The sequence below is a fragment of the Muntiacus reevesi genome, chromosome 5 (assembly GCF_963930625.1).
Source record: "Muntiacus reevesi chromosome 5, mMunRee1.1, whole genome shotgun sequence".
Classification (NCBI taxonomy): Eukaryota; Metazoa; Chordata; class Mammalia; order Artiodactyla; family Cervidae; genus Muntiacus; species Muntiacus reevesi.
Window position 1 is genome coordinate 115,768,023 of NC_089253.1, and position 16,749 is coordinate 115,784,771.

Genomic DNA, 16,749 nt, shown 5'->3' on the forward strand with positions numbered 1-16,749 from the left:
TGGTACTCATAGTTATTGATAAGTCTTCTCAGAGACTAATTGTCATTCTTTAATGGATAATCTGTATTTTCTCTCCTGATTTTTCATAATTTTTTGTGTGTATTCTTAATGTTCTACAGTTTTAGCACAATATGGTTAGGTGTTTATTTTTTATTTATCTAACATGGTGCTTAGGGTGCACTCTTTTTAACAATAAATAACTTTCTTGCTTTTTCTCCATTATATCAAAATGCATTCACATTCCAAAAGTATTAAGAGCATAAGAAATGAGTTTAAATCACATGGAATCATGTACTCTAGATAACCACTATTAACATGTTTATAACCAGTGACTAGTATTATAATATATTGCTTATTGCTACCTCTTCAGTCCACCTGCAGTTCTCGCTGCCTTGACCTTGCAAACATTTCAATTTCAACTACTTCCTATCAGATCCATCTCTGCCACTGCTGTCATTGTCTCTGTACTCTCTTAGTGGGGCTGCTGCAGTAGTCTGCTGGTCACCTTCCGTTTCAGTTTGCCACATGGCATCCAGGGGATTCTTTCTGAAGCGTAATCAGGGTGCATCAGTCCCTGCTCAATACTCTCCAGTGGCTCCCCATCATACTTCCCTTGGTCTGCAGGTTCTCTCTGACCTGGTCCCTGGCTGCTCCTCAGGTTTCATCTCTGACCCTCGTTTCTCAGCTCTCTCACCTTTGTCTGCTGAGCTCCACCCGCACCGGCATGCTTTCTGTTTCACCCAGGATGTGCCAGACACGCGCTGGCCCTGTGGTTTTCACACTTGTTGCTCCCTGGTTCCTATCTGAAACTACCTGCCTGATTCTCACTTCATTCAGCTCTGTTCAAAGCATAACCTCATCAGAGAGGTCTTCCCTGACACTCTGTGTCAAATCCTTCCTGACCCTCTTGGTCATACTCTGTCACCCTAATCTGCTTTATTTCCCCCACTACTTACCTACATTATGTAATTTCTGTTTATTTTATTTTCATCCCTTCCGTCACTGTATTATAAACTCCCTGTGAACAAGGGCTTTGTTTTGTCCACTTCTGTATCCCTTAGCTTTAAGATCATTATCTGACATAGTACATACACTCAGGAAATATTTATGAAATAAGTACATAATTATACATGTTCTTTTAAAAATTTTAAAAATAAGGGTAGCGTTTAACTTTTTGTTTTTGGCCTCCTTCCTGCTTTCCCATCCACTGCTCCTTCAGAGATACAGCACTAATCTGGTGTGAATCATTTATCCATTTTTCTCTTTTCATATAATCATATTGAAATACATTCATACTAGACATTTGGGGAGCATAATTTATTTTACAGAAAAATGATTTATGTATTCAGATTGTCTATATCTTACTCTTATATATGGGAGAATTCTCTAATTCAGCTACCATAGATCTCACATTATATTTTAAATTATGTTATGTTTTTATAACTAGTTTTTGTTTTGTGCTCTTAATAAATGTAAACTTAATATTAACTTGTAAATAATCAATGGTGGATATATAGTAGAAAATGAAAATCCAACCTACTTGTCTTCCCAAGTCTATCTGATATCACACACTGTCAAATAGACAATTACTGTAACTGCTTGATATGTCTAATCTTAGATCTTTATCAGTACATTTGTATGTGGGCAGATAGGCATAGGGAGTTTTGAGTTGTTTATATATATATACAATATATATAATATATTTTATTCTGTGATTTTATTTTCATTCAACTATGTAACATATGGTTCATCTCTGCTTATTGGTGATTTTTTTATGCTTTTGTACACATACACACAACTTTTTTTTTTTGGTTTTGGGTAGGGGGTATTTTTTTATTTGTTTTGCTTGCTTCCTCTTCTCATCTTCCACTCACAACTCCATGTATACTTTGTCTGAGGACTCCCATCTAGAAAATCTTTAACTTAATCTTTCAACTTTGCTTCTTTATCATTTCTTCTATTTTTGTACTATTCTTGTTTTATTTCATGATTTATTTTTCTTCTGTAATGTCTGTTATGATTTCCTTTAGCTATTGCATGCATGCTAAGTGGCGTCAATTGTGTCCGACTTTTTGTGATTCTCTGGACTGTAGCCCGCCAGGCTCCTCTGTCCATGGATTCTCCAGGCAGGAATACTGGAGTGGGTTGCCATGCCCTCCTCCAGGGGATCTCCCTGACCCAGGGATCGGAACCACGTCTCTCAAGTTTCCCTGCATTGGCAAGCAGGTTCTTTACTGGTAGCGCCTGGGAAGCCTTTCTTTAGCTATTGGAGGATCCTAAACCTTTAAAAATCATTTTCAGATTGCTCTATTTTTATTTTATCTGCAGCAAATTCCTCTCCTTGACTTTGGTTATATTGGCTGTCTTTAATGGTTGTAATTTCTTTATATATTTAAGAATTTTGCTTAGCAAGTATTTCTTGACTAAGTTTTTCATGTGCTTATTTTCTTATTGCTGCTTTCCCCTCTTCCTGTCTAGTAGTTTTGTGGTTGCCTTATGTCTGGCCCTTGAACAGTCCCAGGCAGGAACCACATCTTAAATTGACACTGGGAGGGCCCCTGTCCCACTGTAGTATTGGCGATAGTGGATCTAGTCACTAAGTCAGCAGGCGGCTTAATATAGGCCCTGGCTTTGAGGCATTTTCTCCTTCCCATCAACTAGTGTAGTTTTAAGTATGCTGCAGCTCAGTAGCTCAGTTTTTTTCCCCCACCCCAGCCTCCGTTTCAGGATAGGAAAACTCCATTCGAGCCCTTGGTTACATGTATGAGGCCAGCTCTCCCCATTTCCTGCCCCTCTGTTGCATGTTGATACCTTTTTATCTTGTGGGGAGCAAATTCCCGGTTATTTACTGCCTACCTTCCATCTGCCCTCCAGTGGATCTGTAACTTTAGCCTGACTTAACAGCTTTTTCTCTTCTACTTTTTTCTGATTCATAGAAATTTGCTTTGTATATGCTTTGAATTTGTCTTTAAAATTTTTCTGTATTTATCCAGTGGTACTTTGGACAAAAGTGGGGAGTTTATGAACTTCTAAGACCAGCTTGACTAGAAATTTAGGATACTCTTAAAAACACAAATCAACTTTCATTCCTCTCTGCTTAAAATCCTAGAGTCTTCCAATTTTAAAGAACACATAATAGACTTCAACCTTCTCAGCATTCCTTTATGTGACCTGGCCCTTCCAGATTTATTGCAAAAGCTTTCCTTTTTGTTCTAGCTCTCTGTAGACCCCCTCTTTCAGCAAAGTGGCTCAGCTGTGTGTGTATATGTATGTGTGTGTGTGTTTTAGTTACTTTTCCATTGTAGGTTATTACAAGATATTGAGTAGAGTTCCCTATGCTATTAATATGTAGGAAGTAGGTCCTTGTTGGCTATCCCTTTTACATCTAGTAGTGTGTATATTTTGACCTCAGGCTCCTGATTTGTCCGTCTTACCCTTTGGTAACCATACATTTGTTATTTATGGCTGTGAGTCTATTTCTCTTTTGTCAGTAAGTTCATTTGCATCATTTTTTAAGATTCCACTTCAAGCAGTGTCGCATGATATCTGTCTTTCTCTGTCTGACTTGGCTCAGTGTGACAATCTCTAGGTCGCTGTTGCTGCAGATGGCGTCTCACTCTTCGCTGAGGTTGAGGAGCGTTCCATTGTCTGCATGTACCACACCTCTGTGATTGGTTTGTCAGCAGACACCTGGTTTGTGTCCATGTCTTGATTAGCTATTGTAAATAATGCTGCTGTGAACATAGTGTTGACTGTGTGTCTTTTTGAATTGCAGTTTTCTCCAGATAAATGCCCAGGAGTGGAATTGCTGAGAGATCTGTTATTAGTTTTTTAAGAATTGCTGTGAAAGTTGCTCAGTCGTGTCCAACTCTTTGTGATCCCATGAGTATACAGTCCTTGGAATTCTCTAGGCCAGAATACTGGAGTGGGTAGTCTCTTCCCTTCTCCCGGGGATCTTCCTGACCCAGGGATCGAACCCAGGTCTCCTGCATTACAGGCGGATTCATTACAACCTGAGCCACAAGGGAAACCCAAGAATACTGGAGTGTGGGTATCCTATCCCTTCTCCAGGGAATCTTCCTGACCCAAGGATCGAACCAGAGTCTCCTGCAATGTAGGCGGATTCTTTTCCAACTGAGCTACCAGAGACGCCCCAAGGAATTGCCATACCGTTCTCCGTAGTGGCTGCACCAGTCAGTAGAGTAGGAGGTTTCCCTTTTCTCCACCTGCTCTCCAGGGTTTATCATTTGTAGCCTTTTTGACGATGGCCATTCTGACGGTTATGAGGTAATACCTCACTGTAGTTTTGATTTGCATTTCTTGAATAATTAGCAGTGTTGAGCATCTTTTCTTGTGCCTGGTGGCCTTCTGTATGTCTTCTTTGGAGGAATATCTATTTAGGTATTCTGCCGGTTTTTTTAAATTTTTTTCTTTTTTATTGAGCTATGTGAGCTGATGGTGTATTTTGGAAATTAATCCTGTAAGTAACATAATTTGCAAGTATTTTTTCCTCAGGTTGTCTTTTTTTTGCTGATGATCTTCTTTGCTGTGCAAAAGCTTTTAAGTTTAATTATGTCCCATTTGTTTATTTTGTTTTTGTTTCCATCACTCTAGGAGACAAATCCAAAAAAAACAATACTGCTATGGTTTATGTCAGAGTGTTCTGCCTGGTTTTCTCTGGGAGTTTCATAGTATCCAGTCTTACATTTAGATTTTTAATCCATTTTAACAAAGTTTGTTTTTGTATATGGTGTTAGAGAATGTTCAAATTTCATTCTTTTACATTGTAGCTGTCCAGTTTTCCCAGTACTACTTGTTGAAGAGACTATCTTTTATTCAATGTGTGTTTTTGCCTCCTTTGTCATAGATAAATTGATTATAAGTGTATGAGTTTACTTCCCCCAGTACTTCTAAGGTTGACATCTTCTCAATTTTTCTTATTTAAATGCTGCCTCCACAGAGAGCTCTTTCCTACCCACACTGGTAAAAGTAATCTCTCCAATTCTCTATCATAATACTTGTTTATTTCCATAATATCATCTGTTACGACATGTGCTTGTTTGTTTCTTTATGGTTTCTCACAAAACTGAGAGCTTCATGAGCTTTTTACTTTGCATTTTTGTTTGCATTATATGAAGCCAACATATAGCATCATGCTCAGTAAATGCTTACCGCATGACTACTATTCACTCATGCATTCAACATATTTATTGAATGTCTACTGTTTGCCAGAACTAGTCTCACTGTGGAGGATGTAATGGTGAACGACACAGACAGGATCCTTGCTCTGTGGAGCTTATGTTCTAGTGGGAGAAGGAAAGTATCAACAAATAGAAAAATAAATAACAGTGCTAGGGTGATGTGTTTAGGTGATGGGAAACACTTTTCTGAGGAAGTAGCAAAAAGGAATTTATCTTGTGACGATCAAGAGGAAGAACTTTTCAGTTAGAAGAGCTAGAACAAGGTTCCTAAGAATGAGCTTGAGTATTTATAGAACAAGAGACTACTGAGACTGTAATGGAAGGAATAGAGGGAAAGAGCATTATAGGAGGTTAGAGTCTTGACTGAGACCAGATAACACAAGCTTGGAGTTTGAAAATATGTGGTACCTTAAGACAGATGCAGTTCTTGAGTACTGAGGGAGCTGGTGAGGTGTAGGCGGGAGTGGATGCCAAGGATCCTAGCACGTGTGTTAAACGGATGGGTTTAAATTGTGGCAGAGCGTTATCTTCCAGAAAGTCATAAATCACTGCTTAGTTTTTGGTTTCCTTTTCACCAGGGATGCTACTTTTTAAGTCACGGTTCTTAATCATGCCTTTAGTTACCCTTTTTAGAAACTAGTACAAGCCAAACATCCTATGTTATGCATTCTTGCTCATACATGTTCATAAAATACGGTGGAAATGGAAAGGAAACACTCAATCAGTTAATGCTTTTTTTTTCTTTCTGAATTTGTGGAGGCTTTTGGAATTTCATGTTTCCTAGTTTAGTCAGTGCAATGACCTAAAAGCAAAACAAGGTTGATTACCCAATCTTTCATTTCCACTTTTTCATTTCCCTGTGTTTTAGAAAGCAAGTGACTAGGGAAGGCAGTGTACTCAAGGGTGCCTAACTTCCACATTTTTAAGAGCAAACTTATATATCTTTGCAGCAGTCTTCTAATTAACTCCCTACCAATAGGATGAGTTTTCGTTCGTCATTTATAACCTTTTGTGATCCTGTTAGTGAAACTAATAATTTCTTCCATATCATCAACTTTTTAAAAAAGTTGTTTGAAATTCATCAACGAGACACCCTTTTTATTATTTCCTGTCCTTCACTAAACATGTAGTGATGACAAGGATCTATTTTAAGTTTCTCTGTAGTAGACTTTATGATAGTTCTTTTGCTGACCCTACAGGCAAAGGACTTACAGGCAGTTCCTCTTTTTTCCTAGTAATGACGGCTTGCTTAAGCCGTTGTTAGAATATTTACAGGTAGTCGCCCACTTACAAATGGTTCCGTTTCAGACATTTATACTTAATCTGAACTTTGAAATTTGAACTGTATTTCCCCCCTGAAAAAATTTGCAAATGGTTTCTAGGCTACCCTTTAAAGACCTATGTAAACCTATGTGTGCTTGGTCACTCAGCTGTGTCCGATTCTTTGCGACCCTATGGACTGTAGCCTGCCAGGGCCTTCTGTCCATGGGATTCTCTAGGCATGGAGTGGGTTGCCATGCCCTCCTCTGGGGAATCTTCTCAACCCAGGGATTGAACCCATGTCTCCTACATTGCAGAATTCTTTACCACTGAGCCACCAGGGAAGCCCCATGTAACATATAGTGTAGCTGAAATACTACACATTTATGATGAAAAATATTAGAATCACACTTCAGATGTACATTAGTCCCACTATGTGACATTTAAATAGAATTTGGAGGTAATCATTTGGGTTCAGTGATATCTTGGTTTGTGGTGAGACCATGAATAATGGTGCCATGAAGGTGTTCCCATTAAGGTGATGGAGAGAGCCGTTGGGAATGCTTCTGCAGGAAGCCCAGCCATCTCCTGCATGTCAGGGACCAGCCATCTGGATGTGAGACATTCCTAAGTCAGATGTTTGTTTATCAGGAGTACCTGTATGCTCTTACTAGTTATAGCAAGTGAAAGATTGATTTAAAATAATCTTAAGTGAGGAATTGAAAAGTTTGTGTGTTTTGAATTCCTCAGCAGATGTTAATGTTGGTGAATGCTTTTCTGATACATTTACAGATGACATATTTCATTTTTAGTGATCATATTTGTGTGTTTATTTTTCCCCCATTTTTGAATTTTTTAAAATCTGTGTGTTTTTGGTTTTATTCCTAAAATTATTGATGCTCCTTAGTTTTCAAAGAAAGGAATTTAATTTACTTAACTAAAAACAAAACAAAACAGTACTTAAATGTTAATAGTTGAAAAAATTTAAGTCTAGACTTTAAAAAATTCTTTGCTAGGTGTAATTTATTTTTATTTTAAGAGATTTTTATTGTAGCAAAATTTTTGACCGTTTGTTAACTTATATTCATATGAGTATCGTATAATTCCTGGCAAAGTGGTAGTTTGGAAAGTTACATATAGAATATAGAAGAATGTGTGCTGTGAGTTTCTAACTCTATTTAGTGTTTATTCAGCTATTCGTTTAGTTCAGATACATTTCTCAGCTTTCACAGCTGCTTTTTTCCCATCTAAAAAAAAGAGGCTGATGAAACCTGCTTCTGTCATAGAGTTGCTAAAAGTTAATATGTAAGATTGATTGGCATTGTATGATAGCCCATAATACTACAGAGATGCACTATCAGAAGATCATGCGTAGGGAAAACTTTCATTCCTTTTGTTTCTTTTACTTGAACTGTCCTTTTCACAGCCAAATTTCTCAAAAGAATAAGCTGCACTCATCAGCTTCACTTTTAATCTTTCATTTTTGTCAAAAATCATCAGTAGTATTAAGCATTGATATTGTTATGACTATGTAAATCTTCTTCAATATGAGTCAGGTCATCATACTATGAGTGTATTTTCCTTCTTGAACATCTTTCTCTCCCCCACTTCGGAATGGTTTATTTTTCTGTTTGCCTTGTTTGCTGATGTTTCTTTCCCAAACACTTCAGTAGAACTGTAAAATTCCTCTCAGTATAGTAAACACTTCCATTAAATCCACTTTTAAAACCCTTTCCTTGTTTCTTGGAGGTATTCTCTGGGAGCCTTTTGTCTTCCTGTGCTAATCTGGACTGTTTGCTCCTTAGGCCTGCTGAAAAGCTTTCATTCCGTCTGTTTCTTTCCTCATCCTGGGAATCTCCTTTACTCCTTTATGGTTTGGATCATGTTTCCTGGTTCCTGTGTTTTCTTCCTTTTTGATTTATTCTCTTGTTTTGGTACAGCACATCCTCTACCACCCACCTCCTATTTCCACTCACCCCCAGCCACCCAGCTTGAAATCTAATTCTTAGTCTAGGCAGCTCTTAGAACATCTATGAAGCTTTTACTCTCCTTTCAACCCCCTGTTTGGATTGACCTCACCTCTGTGCCTCCATTGCAAGCTTAGTCATGGCCTTCATGCATCATACTTCTCAAGCACCTACTGCACAAGCCAGGCGCTGTGTTCAGCAGGAGGGAGTCCAAGACTAAGAGAATGAGGTTCTTGTTCCCAAGGAAATTCTGAAAAATAGGAGCACCATGGCTCTCACTGGGGGGCCATACTGCCCCCTAGTGGTCCTTTGAAAAATAGGGGGAAATTTTTAGTTACAGCACTAACGGGAGGGCATAGCTGGCATTTTATAATCGGGCCAAGAATACTAAACATACTATAAGTCCAGCTCATCTTTAGAATGTTCCACCAAACATTCATGTATGAAATTCTGTTCATAGTTATTCAAGCCTGGGACCTGACTCCATTTTACATACAGCCCCAAACTACTTGGCACTTTTTACATTGTTACTACTTGTGTAACAGATGGAAACAGCTGTTGTCCATCCCTGTGGGCTTATAGAGGAAAGTTTTTTGTTAAGTTGCATGTGTTACTGTGTGCTGAGTGACTGAACTGAAGACAACTCTTTAGAGTGTTGGAAAAGATTTTGTTCATTATTATGTGTATGTTTGTATATACTGAGCTATAATATACAGCGCACAGCTTGGTGCATTTGTGCACATACATACATATTAAAGCAGTAGCTGCCACTTGGATCTAGATATTGTCTGCAGAGTTGGGAAACAGAGGATACACCTATTTTTATGTTTTCTTTTTTTATATATATGTATTTTTTTAATTTATTCATTTTTTAATTGAAGGATAATTGCTTACAGAATTTTGCAGTTTTTTGTCAAACCGCAACCTGAATCAGCCACAAGTATACATATCCCTTTCCTCTTGACCCTCCCTCCCACCCTCCTCCCCATCCCACCCCTCTAGATTGATACAGAACCCCTGTTTGAGTTTCCTGAGCCACACAGCAAATTCCCATTGACTGTCTATTTTACATAGGGTAATGTAAGTTTCCATGTTACTTTCTCCATATCTCTCACCCTCTCTTCCCCTCTCTCCATGTACATAAGTCTATTCTCTGTTTCTCCACTGCTGCCCTGCAAATAAATTCTTCAGCAGTATCATTTTTCTAGATTCCATATATATACATTAATATGTGATATTTATCTTTCTCTTTCTGACTTACTTCACTCTGTATAATAGGCTTTAGGTTCATCCACCTCATTAGAATTGACTTAAATGTGTTCCTTTTTATGGCTGAGTAATATTCCATTGTGTATATGTACCACAATTTCTTCAACATAGGATAAACCTATTTTTAAATAGTACATTACATTTTCAAATAATATGCCCATTGTGTTTTCATATGTACAATAAATATAGTCACAGTGTCCAAAAATCTGGAAACATCAGGAAAATGTCCTATTTATTTCATTTTTTACATTTTAACAGTTAGATCCATTGCTTTAAATTTTACTTGAAAAAGTAATTTGAAGTTGAAGAAGATATTGACTATATTATTTGCAAATGTAACTAACACATATTTATCCTGCTTCCCAACTTTACAGACACTCTGTACCCAAAAAAGTTTCCTTACATCCCTTACTGGTTAATATTCTGCTGCTCTTAGAGGTAGCCACCATTCTGACTTAATCATCATATGTCTTCATATGTTCTCTCTCTATTAATTTACATATGTAGGAAAGGTAAATTGAACTAAAAAGAAGTCTTTGCAACCAGAGTTGCATTTTATCAGTCTGATTATGAAATGTTTTAGATCCACTTACAACTTTCATGCGCCCTTATTTCAAAAGATGAATTACTTAGAAATTTCCAACAACGTTTTTACTTGCAGAAGGTTTTGGTACACTGTGTAGATCAAAGCTAATGGGAAATATGTAATGGAAGATTTGTCTTTTTATTAAAACTAGATGTTACTGAATTAATAGAAGCACATAAAATGTAGGAATCTCATTTTTATTAATAAAAATTATTTTTGAATACTTCCTATTATTGCCACACTGTATATTAAAAACTTTTTGTACAGTGATAAGAAATGATGTATTAAATTTTTAATTAGATTGCTTGTCTTTATTCTTACTCTGAATCTATCCACAAAGGTCAACCACATATGTTCTCTTTGGGGAGTCACTGAGTTGTGTCTGACTCTTTGCAACTGCGTGGACTGTAGCTCGCCAGGCTCCTCTGTCCATGGGATTCTCTAGGCAAGAATACTGGAGTGGGTTGTCATTGTCTCCTCCAGGGGATCTTCCTGACCCAGGGATGGAACCCATATCTCTTGCACTGGCAGGTGGATTCTTTACCACTCTGCCACCTGGGAAACGCCATCTTCTCTATAGTTCTCATGTTTCTGTTTTTGTCTTATCCATTCTTTATTCTCCGTCACCTTTCAACAGTATGACTGTATGGTCTCTGAATTCTTTTTAAGTAGATATAATTACTGACTGTAATCTGAATTACGGTGGCGTTTCAGAGTAGGAGATACTGTTTTCTATGGGCTTTAATCCCTGCACTTTCCAGTGTTTCAGTGCAGGGAATTGTTTTGACGTAACACTTTTCATAAAGCCATCTCATTTGTAGATATATTGTGCTTCCTGATTTTCATCATTTCAACATCCTGTACTTTGTCTTGGTATATTATCCACACTCGTTTAAGATTATTTCCTCCCCCCTTGTCATATTCAAATACATAGAGTATGTTATTTCACTGATCTTCTGTATTCTATATAGAATAACCTCTGATTTTTCTTTGTTAAGTAAAGGTGAAGAGTCCTCACAGATTATTGTCCAGATAGCACCTGTTTGTCTTTTATGACTTGGTATTAGATTAAAAAGCCTGAAATATTGTTTGGTGGTTTCTTTGCAGCCCCTCGGGTGGAAAACTTGAGATGCAGAGGAGAAACAGTAGCTAAGGAGATCAGTGAAGCCATGAAGGTAACTACTACTAAATTATAAGTGAATAACATTTGTAGCTAGGTATTTGCTTTTAGCATTCATATGTGTCTCAGTCTGTTGTAATAGGAATTCTCAGTAGTCTTTTAAATAGATCTGTAATGAAGTTATTAAATGACTGTAACATTCAGAATAATTACCATTTTTTAGGTACCTACTGTGTGCCAGTGTTATACCTGTCTTCTTTAAAGGTTGGGCTTCCCTGGTGACCCAGACGGTAAAGAATCTGCCTGCAATGCAGGAGACCTGGGTTTGATCCCTGAATTCAGGGAAGATCCCTGAATTGGGAGAAGGGAATGGCTAGCCACTGCAGTATTTTTGCTTGGAGAATTACATGGATGGAGGAGCCTGGCAGGCTACAGTCCATGGGGTTGCAAAGAGTTGGACACGACTGAGTGACTAACACTTTCACTTAACTTTCTTTAAAGGTTGGTTATATTTTTTGAGTTCTGAGAGTTAGAAATCCATCAAACAATTTTGGATAATACTACTAACATTTAGTCAGCATTTAGTATGGATTAGACCCCGTCTAACTGTTTTACATATATTGTATAACCCCCTTTAATCCTTACTCTATCCCTCTGAGAGAAGTACTGCTACTTCCTTGTTTTACAGATAAGGAAACAAGAGGGGCTAAGTAGATTGCCCAGATAAATAATTGTGCCAGGATTTAAACCCTGGATGTTTAGCTCCAGAACATGTACTCTTAACCACTGTATTATACTGTATTGATGCAAATAGTCAGTAAATAATATATAATAGAAATAGCAGAAGAGGTTTATTAGAGCCAAACTGAGAACTATAGCCCAGGAAAGAGCTTCTCAGTAGATTCGATGGGACTGCTCCAACGGGGTAGAGGAGGATCCAGTATATATGAATTTTTTGGCTGGGAAAAAAATGTTGTCAAGATTGCAATGTGGTGAAAGATTACTGCCAAGCACAAAGAACAGATATCTCAAGTTAATGATTTTAGTGTTTTTTCCATGTATGGGAAGATGCAAGAATCTGGGGTCATTGAAATCTGTCCTTAAATGTGCATCTTAACTCTCTGGGAGCCTGCGTATCCAAAGCACAGAATGCTCATCTTGGCCGTCCCATCCTGATTCCCCTCGGGGCTCCCCGTCTTGGGTGACTACAGGGGATCGCGCCCTAGCCCTTTGTGTAACTGGATGATGAGCACATTCTTTTCTTTAATGGTGAAAGCAGAAGTACAAGGTATGTTTGACAGGCCATAAGACAGGCTGTTTGAGTTAGCATACAGTTCAAACTAAATCATGTATAAACCAGAGTGACTTCCCCATACCTCAGTATGTGAAAATTTCTTCCATCAACTGCATATCCAACTTGGAGTTTTAATATTATTATAATAAAATTGTCTATGATCTTGACATGTATTTTGCTCAAACAAAAAACATTAAGATTTCTAGTACATGAAAATTATTTTTAAATTCCTTCAGAATCTCCTCTGGCTTGATTACTTTCTGTAACCTTCCTTTGTGATGTGTATTGATCCCATGATTTTCTGGTACTCACACTTCTCTCACAGCGTGCTCCTAATCAGACGTTGGTGAACTGTGGTGGGCCAGGCTAAAACCCAGCCTGCCACCTTTTTTTGTAAATAAAATTGTTTTGGAACCGAGCCATGTACTTTCATTTACTTATTGTTTATGGCCTCTTTGGGGCTTCTTAGATGGGGCGGTGGTAAAGAATCTGCCTGCCAATGCAGGAGACACGGGTTCAATCCCTGGGTCTGGCAGATCCCTAGTGTAGGAAATGGCAACTCATTCCAGTATTTTTGCCTGGAAAGTTCCATGGACAGAGAAACCTGGTGGGCTTCAGTCCAAGGGGTCGCAAAAAGTGGGATGTGACTGAGCATGCATGCTTGCATGGCCTCTTAACACTACAACGGGAAAGTTGAATAATTGTGACAAATGTAAAGGCCCTCACAGCCTAAAATGTTTAGTCTATAGGCCTTTATAGGAAAAATGCACTGATGCCTCCTCTAAGATTTCTAAGATACATACTATCCTAAAATATGGGATTTCAGACATTAGATTTTTTAACTCTGAAATTCTGTTACCTCCTGTGTGTGTGTGTGTGTTTTAATCTTTTCTCCTCACTGTGAGGCATTGTGGGATCTTCGTTCCCCTACTAGGGATCGAACCTGCGCCTCCTGCATTGGAAGGACAAAGTCTTAACCACTGAACTGCCAGGGAAGTCCCTGTTACCTCCTGTTTTACTAGTTTTATTTTACTACCAGGCATTATAAAATAGGAATAGAGTATATCTTTTTAGCTTTAGCTTTTGGTTAAAATTCCTCAACTAAAATTGGTATTTTATTTTATTTTTTTTTTTAATTGGTATTTTAAAGTAATGTCATTATCTATGACCTAAAAAATTAGGTTTTGGAAAAAGGCTTGACCTGAAGAGTTTAAATACTTGAGTGTTGTACTTATCTCTGTGTTTGTGTTTCAGCCTGAGATTAATGTTAAATATTACTGTTGTTTGTTTTTTAAGTCCTTACCTGCATTAATTGAACAAGGAGATGGATTTTCCCAAGTTTTAAAGATGCAGCCTCTCATCCAGCTCCAGAGAGTCCACCAGGAGGTCTTCTCCAGTTGCTGTAGGAAACCAGATGTTAAACCCGAGAGCTTAATAGCACAAATAGAAACCACACCCGCAGAGACTTCTACTAGGACAACTACTGACTTGGTCTTGAGAAGAAAGCAAACTAAAGACTGCCCCCAGAGAAAATGGTATCCATTGCGGCCAAAGAGAATTAACCTTGATACATAAGCCCGTTTTGTTCATCTTAAGAGGTGAAATTAGGCACTGTCAACATTTAGATTACAGCCTAATGCCTGGACAGGACTTTGTTTAAAGCAGCAGATAACTAGTGATTCCTTAATACAAATATAGTGGCACTGTGCTGGGGTATGATGTAATATTTTCATCTGTAGTCCATGAAAAGCATGTTGTTTGAATATTGGCACAAAGCCTGTCAACAGTCATTAAGAGTGCAAACTTTTACTGTCCTTAAATACCATCAACACTTGGCTGCCTTACAGCTTTTGTGGAATTTCAGAAGTAACATATTCCACTGGGTTTCCCAGATACACATCTTTGTTTAAAAAAGAGCTGTAGCAGTTATCTTTATTTAAGGGCTGAAAGTCATCATCATTTCTGCACAGTAGCAGATGCAGTTGTTTTCTTGGGTACCTCCCCCAGTGCAGTTTGATTTATCAAATTAACATGCAGATGACAAGACTGGCTTTGACTTTGTTACTCTAAGTTCCACTAATTTGAATTTGTGGGATTAATTTTAGAATTTTTTTGTTTTTGTTTTGTAAGACAAAGAAGATGATTATTTGTGTAAGAATTTCTCTTAGAAATAAAACTTGCCATGTAGCTGGTGTTTCTTACCCACACTTCTGTTTTCCATAGGTTAACTTTTAAGTATAAGTTGACTTGGAATGAATAATTTCTTTTCAGGATTTCTCATTATTTTTTGTAGATCAATCCAGTTCAAAAATATATATCAGATTAATACATTAAGCAAATTGTCACTGTGGAAGAAATACAGATGCAACCATATTGAACTATATTTTACATTTGAGAGTGTTTACATATCAAGTATATAATCATTGGTAGAAAGAAGTCTGAGAGAGCAGTATTGCCTATACTTCTGAACATTTAAGTAGAGTTTCTCTAGTTCTTATTGTTTCTCTTACTCACATTAACACAGTGTAGGCATGGCCATCTAATTTGCCAGCTGTTTTCTTACAAATGATTGTATACCTTCATTCCTTTACAGAGGAACTTACTAATCACGAGGTTGGAAAATAATGTACTTCTCTTGTTCATTTTGTCTTAATAATCATGAATGAGAAAGTCTGTCTCAGTGAAGAAAACTTACAAAGCTACTTTATTGCATTCTGAATTTGAGTGTTACAACCTGAGATCTGTATATTTGTATGCAATAGTGTATTTTTATTAAAATGTACAAAGACTGCAGCCTTGATCCTGTGTATTTTTAAGACTTGTCTCAGGCCTTCTGGAGCTCAGCTTTAGTTGGATGGTAGGTCAACACCTTGCACATAACTAAATTTCACTGTAAAACTGTTTGGAGTCTACAGAATATTGCTATTCTAATGTTGTGCTTTTTCATAATATCAGTACAAAAGTCTGTATGAATAGCTTCACTCAAAAGCATGCAAACAAAAGCATTATTGTTAATTCTTCTAGATTAGATAACTAAATTGTATTTCTGTAAAAAAATGTCTCCTTTTTAAGAGATTCATCTTGAGATACATAGAGTTTAATAACTTGATGTCTTAGATTTGCTTGCAATATGTTAGCCAAGAAAAAAGGAGAGGAATAGATGAAGTGAGTATGGCAAAAATCTTGATAATGTTGGATCTGTGTGAAGCTATAATCTTTCTACTTCTGGGTCTGGAAATTTTTATAATTAGTTTGTTCTTTTTAAAGCCCTCAGACAAACAGCTGACACTTGAAATCTTTTAGAGAGCTTGAAGTATTACTCCACAGTTATAGCAGAGTTCTAAATGAAATGCCATTAGGAAAGAAAATATATGAGCATTATTAACTAAGGTAAACATGGCTGATATCAGTAATTTATTATTGATAAGTATTTTTAAGAAGAGAAATTGAGGGACTTCCCTGGTGGTCCAGTGGCTGAGACTCGAGTACTCCCAGTGTAGGGGGCCCAGGTTTGATCCCTGGTCAGGGAGCTAGATCCCATATACCACAACTAAAAAGATCCACCATGCTGCAACTAAGACCTGGTACAGCCAAATACATATTTTTTAAAAAAGTAGAGAAATTGGATTTCTGCATAGACTGAGAATTAGCTTGCTCAGGTGATGAAAAGTCAAAAAGTCTGTAGTTGCAAGGAATATTGAAGGAAAAAAATAGAATATCAAATAGTGACATACCTATGGTAAAAGAAGGCCAGATTGGACGGAGTCTTAAAATTTCCTTTCAACAAAAACCACAATCAGACAAACAAGCAAAACACAGGAAGGTCAAATCCAGTTTCAAGGGAGAGAGAACATTTAAAGCAGCTGGTTCCTGAAAACGCTGAAGGGATATCTGTGTTTTCCAAACGTCAGGCATTAGAAACTGTATTAGTCAGCTTGAGTTGCTGTAACAGAATACCACAGACTGGGTGACCTAAACAACAGAAATTTAATTTCTCACAGTTCTGGAGATTTGAAGCCCACGATCAAGGCAAATTCAGTTTCTGTTCTTCA

General features: G+C 37.5%; 1 protein-coding gene across 1 annotated transcript in view; it reads left to right on the forward strand.

Annotated features, from left to right (window-relative positions):
* Nucleotides 1–15,490, forward strand: part of NSL1 (NSL1 component of MIS12 kinetochore complex) — a 39,765-nt gene extending 24,275 nt beyond the window's left edge. The window contains exons 5-6 of the mRNA XM_065936241.1: nt 11,391–11,458; nt 13,994–15,490. Of these exons, the coding sequence (XP_065792313.1) occupies nt 11,391–11,458; nt 13,994–14,272 (347 nt within the window). The 3' untranslated portion in view covers nt 14,273–15,490. The remainder of the gene's footprint in view (nt 1–11,390; nt 11,459–13,993) is intronic.
* The last annotated feature ends 1,259 nt before the right edge of the window (nt 15,491–16,749 follow it).